Genomic DNA, 8,045 nt, shown 5'->3' on the forward strand with positions numbered 1-8,045 from the left:
TGTGACATAATAATGATAAAACATGGTAAAAGTGTACTGATGAAAATGATGACAAATTAATGAAGAAAATAAAAGAAAAACAGAAGAAGAACAATGATATATAAACATTTAGAAATAAGCTTTACAAAAAGAAAGGAAATTTTTAAAAACCAGCAAGGAAACAGATAAATTGAAGTAAAAGAAAGGAATTAATATTGAAAAAAAAAAAGTTGTCCCTGTTGGGATTTGAACCCAGGACCTTCCAACTTCACCACTGTGCTACACAGATCCACCCAACTGGTGGAGATATTTAGAAGAAAATTTTTAAAATATGAATAATGCCACTTATTTTTTTGTTATTTTTTAATGTAAAGTGCATATTAGAAGGGAAAAACATACAAGGTTTAAAGGCGTTCTCCTTTTTATAATTTTAGTGACTCCATTGTTGTGATTAACAAAATGCTGGAGCAATATTTAGTGTTATGTTAGGCACCGCTCTATCACAGCGATATTTAGTGCTGCATGAGGAATCACTCTATTAGAGCAATATCTAGTGTTGCCTCTATTAGAGCGATATCTAGTCACTTCGTAAAAAGCAAAAAGAGTTGTCAGCTTTAATCTTATAAATTCAACAATGGTTACATTATAATTGGAATTGGATCAGATATCATGAGAAATTAAAAGCAAAAGCAGTAAAAACACTGACCATCTTCATTGTTCTATAATTTAATTCCTTCTGTGTATCAAATTCGAATCAACCAAGAAAGTCACTTTCCGGTGAACATGTGATAAGTCGGGTCCTTGATATGTTGTTTCCAAGAAATGAAACTACAAACATTTCTCAGAATTGAAACTGTTGGCTTAATAAGTCGGATTGTTTACCACACAGAGACGAAAGAAAAAAACCCTAGCTGCTTGTCATTCGCGTTAAACTTAAACCAGGCAAACAATGATCATTCCACCCATATTAAGAGAGATAAGATTACGATAACTCTGGTTAGCAAATTTAACTCAGACTTACGTACCTATTGTAAATCAATAAAAGATAGGCGACTCTCGCTAGAACTAGAAAAATAGAACAATTCATGCATCAGTGGTCACAAAAATTGTTCTTTGATAAGTTGTGATACACAAAAACACATTTTCTCAAAGTTTAATACTGAGTTGGAGTTGACTTGAGACATCCTGTTATAATTCTCATTGATTCTCTTAATCGGATGTCAATGCGATTTACATGTGGGCTCCTCATCCAAACAGGGGCACAGTATTCTCCCACACTATAGCACAGTGCCAAAGCAGACGTTCTCAGCACCTTGTGGTGAGGCTCCCCAGGTGGTAGTTGCAAGTTTTCTCACCAAGCTGTTTCTTTTTGCGATTTTATTTGCGGTTCCTTCAATGCGTTTGCGATATTTTAGTTGTCTGTCCAATGTAATGCCAAGGTATTTAGGATTGGGGTCTGGGGGTAGATTGAGTATTACCGGCTGTGATCTTCAGTTCTCTTGTTGCCTCTCGATTATTCAAGTGGAAGTTTGTGGATACTGATTTGGTGGTATTCATTGAACCTCCAGCTCAGTTGCTCTAACTGTAGAAATAATTTTTCTTACCCCGTAATTTAAAAGTTAATAAAGATAAACCAACTGATTTTTCCAACTCAGACTCAACAATCATCATTACGATTACGGCATGGGCATTGGCATTTCATTCATTGCATAACTGATACTGATACCAAACTAATTTTCTTGCATTCAACATTGGTATATCGTGTAAACATAAGAAATTAACCTTGCCCATATTATCAGCTGTTATTGGCAGCTTATCCTCCTGGTCATAGCCTTTTGTGAGAAAACACCTTTCCGTTTCTCAGCCTCAGCCTCGCCCATCCTCTCATATTCCCACGCCTTATTCTTATTACTGTTACCTAATTTGTTTTCATTACGTCTCTTCGTTGATGAACAGTCTCCTTTCCTAGATTTTGAATTTGACTGACGTGACAAATAAATAATCAAGATCGATTCGTGACATCACCAATTCCATGAATTTCGCAGCATGGAGGAAGGCGACGCCATGACACATTCACTCCCAATCTGTTAAATTATATTTTTTTTTCTTTTTAAAACGTCTGATTCTTAGAAACAGGACACGAACTTCGGTTTAGATTGTGGTTGGGTATCAATCGAAAATGAATATCAGCAATAATTCAAAGTATTGTGAGTTTATTACTTACAAAATTGTGTTGTACATAGTCAAAATGTAATTATCCCGACGCATTTTCGTTGAAATGTCATGAGAAGTCAAAATGACCTAATTTACTTATTCCTCGAAACGAAGCAGCCCCTCATAACACAACACCGGAAGAAAAAACGTCACACCGATCTTTCCAATACTGAGATTTGATTGGTCGCTACACCCTACAATACGGAAATGAATGATCTTACTCTTCCGTGTAAATGCTAGTCACGTGATTAAAGATAATGAGAATTCAGAGAATAATGAAACTGAAATTCACCAATTTCCATGGCAATTTATTGTCTCGAGCAACATGACCGTTCAAGTTACATAATGTGCTTTATTAATCTACCGCTTTTCACCTCTCAGTTTGTGAAGAGAACAAATATATAAATCATGTTGACTGTGACTGGTTTTCAAGAGTATCCTCCGTCTTAATTACCGATTTTCTTATATAGAGTAAACTTTTATAAGCATAATTAACTGAAAACCATTTGAGCAATCATAGTGATTATTTGCACAAAGGAAATAGAACGCGAAAACTTCTATATAACGACTGTACAAAGATGAGACGTAATGTTATACAATTCTATGATTTTAAAAAAAGTTTTTAGTGTACTATGGAGAATTTCGCCTGAGCGCCAGTTCCATATGTATGCCCAGTGGTCCTGCTCCTTTATCTCCGGACACTTATGTGGAAACCACTTCAAGATATTATGAACTCCCTTTCAATGCAAAGAGGAATGGTATTCTATCATGATACTCCTACACCCCCCCTCCCTCCCCCCCCCCCCCTCCTTCTCCTTCCCATCCTCCTCCTTTTCATCCACACCCACCTATTTCACCACATTCTATCATCTCATTGTTATATATATATATATATATATATATATATATATATATATATATATATATATATGTGTGTGTGTGTGTGTGTGTGTGTGTGTGTGTGTGAAATTGAATGCAAGCTTCAATGTAAAAAACAAAAATAGATAATGTGTTTCCCTTTTATCAACAAAACACGATGAATGAAACTCCTCAGATGAATGAGATATGTGTGAATGACGTTGTTAAGGTTAAATTAAAGGTTAATTCAAAACAAATTGATTATATATCTATAACTACAGTATATTGTATTTTTAAACCTCCTTTTTTACTTCTTCTCATGCTCTGAACTCTTTGATCTCTATGAAGTTAGCAAACTCGATATCTGACGATGTGCAACGAAACAGAAACACCAGTTTGATTTTCGCTGACGTGAGAGTTGTCAGGTGGATTTAATGAAGCTTTTGTAAATTAATATTTTGGGCCATGCATATATTCAAATGTGACCTTACTGGGGTTTTTTTTTAAATTATTATTATTCCCTTCCGTGCGGCATCTTTAAATCATTAAGAATCATCCATGTTGTCCAAAGCGGGTAAATCGAGGGTTAGTGATCTTGCAAAGGAAAAAACAACAACAAAAACACACAAAAAACAAACAAACAAACAAACAAACAAACAAACAAAGTGCCCGAGAACCCAGTGTGCAATGTGTCCACTCCTTACCCACTCGACCATTTCATCCTTCGTATCGGTATCAATATTATGATTATACGTATATAGATAGTATGCGCTTGCCTAAGAAGCTCACAACATTGCCATCCGGAAGTATAACGGACCAACACACAAAACTGTGTGTATCCATGAACGTTTATAGTCAGGTTAACATTACTCAGTGAACATTACTCATAAACGCGGATGGCAAAAAAAAACAACAAAGACCTGAGTGACGTCATCTTCGACTATCTATATAGTATGCGCTTGCCTAAGAAGTTCACAACATTGCCATCCGGAAGTATAACGGACCAACACACAAAACTAGGTGTAACCTTAACCTGAACGGTTGAGAATTACTCATAAATGCGGATGACAAAAAAAAAAAAAAAAAAAAAAAAAAAAAAAAAAAAAAAACAAAGACCCGAGTGACGTCAACTTCGTTCTATATATATATATCAAGTTTTCATTGATATCAAGCGCATGCTGTCTTGTTTAAAAGCATGTTTTGTTTTGTAGCATGTATGGCCAGAATCAATTATAAAAACCTGGCAATCTCAGAACATAGATATTATATGTATCATGTATTGTGCAATGCGTTTAGCAAAATGCTCACAACATCCGCCAGCCGGATATAACGTACCAACACACAGAACTTTTTGTTTATAGTCTGATTGAATTTAGTGAGAACTACTCATAAAAATGGCTGGTTAAAAACAATAACAAAGAGCTGAGTGACGTCAATTTCGTTCCTACAATAGTAGGCATTAATTTTAGGCTAAACGCTTAGCTCTTTTGCGTCGAAGGGAGCTAAATGTATTAAAGTCCATCTCCCACTAAACAGCGTAGTGACCCCAACCCCCTAACAAAATTTTAAAACATTTCAGAATATTTTGTGTTAAGTATTAATTTTTTTTTTTTTTGAAATCCCTTTATTCGCCCCTTACTGAAAATTTGTCTTTTCAAGTGATGATTGGAATAATCATGGCGTCAGCCGCAATGCAGCGCCGCAAATTGAGATATGGCGAGGTGACTTGCTCAAGGCCACTCAGCGTAACCGGTATTCGAATTGGGTGCCTTTCGGGTACGAAGTAAAGACCGTACCACTGAGCCAAGCTATTTAATGGGGGCGATCTATCCTCATGTTTTCGTTCAACCTAGTCATCGATCATGTGATTTGTTGCTGTACAACGATTGAACATTTCTCATTAAATGTAATTCAGAAAAGTGAGTGGAGCAGGCACTTATGTTGGTAACAACAAGATATGAAGTGAATAGAAAAGTGCCAGAAGACAATAGAGAATAAAAATTTTTTCGCGGCGGTGGTGGGGTTTGAACCTGCGACCTTATTGGTACGACAACTCCGCCTGGCAGGTGAGAGCGTGGCTCTACCGTGTGAGCTATCCACGAACACTAAAATATTCGTTTCAAACTCAAAGTCATTACTAGATCCCTCTCTCACCCACTTCTTGAGACCGCCGATTCGTTCGTACACCACCATCGCGAATAATTTTGACCAGCAGTTAAGCTTAATAGCCAATATTCTCAACACAAACATATAACATAGAAACGATTGAGACATTGAGTATGCTCCGGTGTATGGGGTGAATTTTTAATTCAGAAAAGTGAGTGGAGCAGGCACTTATGTTGGTAACAACAAGATATGAAGTGAATAGAAAAGTGCCAGAAGACAATAGAGAATAAAAAATTTTTCGCGGCGGTGGTGGGGTTTGAACCTGCGACCTTATTGGTACGACAACTCCGCCTGGCAGGTGAGAGCGTGGCTCTACCGTGTGAGCTATCCACGAACACTAAAATATTCGTTTCAAACTCAAAGTCATTACTAGATCCCTCTCTCACCCACTTCTTGAGACCGCCGATTCGTTCGTACACCACCATCGCGAATAATTTTGACCAGCAGTTAAGCTTAATAGCCAATATTCTCAACACAAACATATAACATAGAAACGATTGAGACATTGAGTATGCTCCGGTGTATGGGGTGAATTTTTAATTCAGAAAAGTGAGTGGAGCAGGCACTTATGTTGGTAACAACAAGATATGAAGTGAATAGAAAAGTGCCAGAAGACAATAGAGAATAAAAATTTTTTCGCGGCGGTGGTGGGGTTTGAACCTGCGACCTTATTGGTACGACAACTCCGCCTGGCAGGTGAGAGCGTGGCTCTACCGTGTGAGCTATCCACGAACACTAAAATATTCGTTTCAAACTCAAAGTCATTACTAGATCCCTCTCTCACCCACTTCTTGAGACCGCCGATTCGTTCGTACACCACCATCGCGAATAATTTTGACCAGCAGTTAAGCTTAATAGCCAATATTCTCAACACAAACATATAACATAGAAACGATTGAGACATTGAGTATGCTCCGGTGTATGGGGTGAATTTTTAATTCAGAAAAGTGAGTGGAGCAGGCACTTATGTTGGTAACAACAAGATATGAAGTGAATAGAAAAGTGCCAGAAGACAATAGAGAATAAAAATTTTTTCGCGGCGGTGGTGGGGTTTGAACCTGCGACCTTATTGGTACGACAACTCCGCCTGGCAGGTGAGAGCGTGGCTCTACCGTGTGAGCTATCCACGAACACTAAAATATTCGTTTCAAACTCAAAGTCATTACTAGATCCCTCTCTCACCCACTTCTTGAGAAAATTTTATTCTCTATTGTCTTCTGGCACTTTTCTATTCACTTCATATCTTGTTGTTACCAACATAAGTGCCTGCTCCACTCACTTTTCTGAATTAAAAATTCACCCCATACACCGGAGCATACTCAATGTCTCAATCGTTTCTATGTTATATGTTTGTGTTGAGAATATTGGCTATTAAGCTTAACTGCTGGTCAAAATTATTCGCGATGGTGGTGTACGAACGAATCGGCGGTCTCAAGAAGTGGGTGAGAGAGGGATCTAGTAATGACTTTGAGTTTGAAACGAATATTTTAGTGTTCGTGGATAGCTCACACGGTAGAGCCACGCTCTCACCTGCCAGGCGGAGTTGTCGTACCAATAAGGTCGCAGGTTCAAACCCCACCACCGCCGCGAAAAAAATTTTATTCTCTATTGTCTTCTGGCACTTTTCTATTCACTTCATATCTTGTTGTTACCAGGGACGGCTGGTAATAATGGGCAGGGTGGGCAAATACCAGCCTGTTTTTTCAAGTTATATGCTGTATTACCAGGTCCGAAATAATCTAATTTAAATTAGATAATTTCAAAAGTTAGTACTTAAACTTGATACTTCGTACTGAAATCAATTTGTGTGTATTTTTGATAGATTGAGAATCACCATGTACCCCGTAATACATAAACCAGGATACGCTCCTGTTCTTTTTTTTATCAACCCCCCCCCCCCTCTCCCCAACCACTCCACTCCGCCCACATCGTCATCCCACCGTCACGTCGCCTGACGCTGAACTCCGAGTTTGCTGTCTGGCCTCTCTAGTACTAGGTCGGGCTAATTCAAATGAGCCCACCTTATAAACTAAATGCAGATTTTGGCAAACGTACTTTTTCTAATTTATTGCCTTACTTGTGCTGGTACCATTGATGTAATGACATTGGGAAGATTCCAGTATTGAATTTAATTTATTAATTTACTAATATATCAATTTAGTATTAACTTGTGTTGTTTTTATATATTTGTTTAACCATTTAAATTTATTTTTTTCTCGTTTTCTTTAGTGCTTCTCAAAACTCATTTATTTAAATTGTTTTCTTATTTGATTTTTTTTTTTTTTTTTTTTTTTTTAACAAATTAATTTGTTCTTTTTTTTTTTCTTCAAATTCTTAAAGTAATTACCGCTTTTTTTTTTTTTCCATACTAAATATTTTTGCAAAACAATGTAATTTTCTATTGCATTTCCTCTAATAAAACAAAACACTTTTATTCAAAGGTCACGACTAAATAAATATATAAAATACAACCACCATTTTGATTTTCTCAACAATTGAATTAGTATACGAGAAATACTCTTCTGAGTAAGGAGATAGTTGAATTCTAAGAGGAAATAGATACGTTTAAAGGAAGGGTGGGCAGATTCCGTACTTGCCCGTCCTAAAGCTAATACATACATAAGATAGTTCGTGATGAAGAGGCGGGAAGCTAGGGGTTGGTTGGGTAAGGAGTAAAGATAACACGGTCGTTATTGTTATCGTCTAACGAATGCATGAGGAGAGATTAGTAGCAATATTTTGTCTTAATTGTATTGTATGAATTATTGGCGAAAGCCTAAGATTAAATAAACTTTGTTTTTGTTTGTCTTTTTTTTTTGACTATGGAA

The 8,045-nt window shown here is 36.9% G+C and overlaps 1 protein-coding gene across 2 annotated transcripts in view; it reads right to left on the minus strand.

Moving 5' to 3' along the window:
* The window catches only part of LOC144967417 (uncharacterized), a 28,286-nt gene extending 25,942 nt beyond the window's left edge, over nt 1–2,344 (minus strand). The window contains exon 1 of one of the 2 annotated variants that reach the window (XM_078904587.1): nt 2,204–2,344. Coding sequence is in view for 1 of the 2 variants with exons in the window: in XM_078904586.1 (XP_078760712.1) it covers nt 686–694 (9 nt within the window). In the remaining variant the exon portion in view is untranslated. Of the gene's footprint in view, nt 1–685; nt 1,012–2,203 lie in introns of those variants that run through there. The other variant, XM_078904586.1, reaches the window with a different exon arrangement.
* Nucleotides 2,345–8,045: the final 5,701 nt, after the last annotated feature.

Source organism: Berghia stephanieae, chromosome 3, assembly GCF_034508935.2.
Source record: "Berghia stephanieae isolate SIO BIC M18660-M18661 chromosome 3, UCSD_Bste_1.3, whole genome shotgun sequence".
Taxonomy (NCBI): Eukaryota; Metazoa; Mollusca; class Gastropoda; order Nudibranchia; family Aeolidiidae; genus Berghia; species Berghia stephanieae.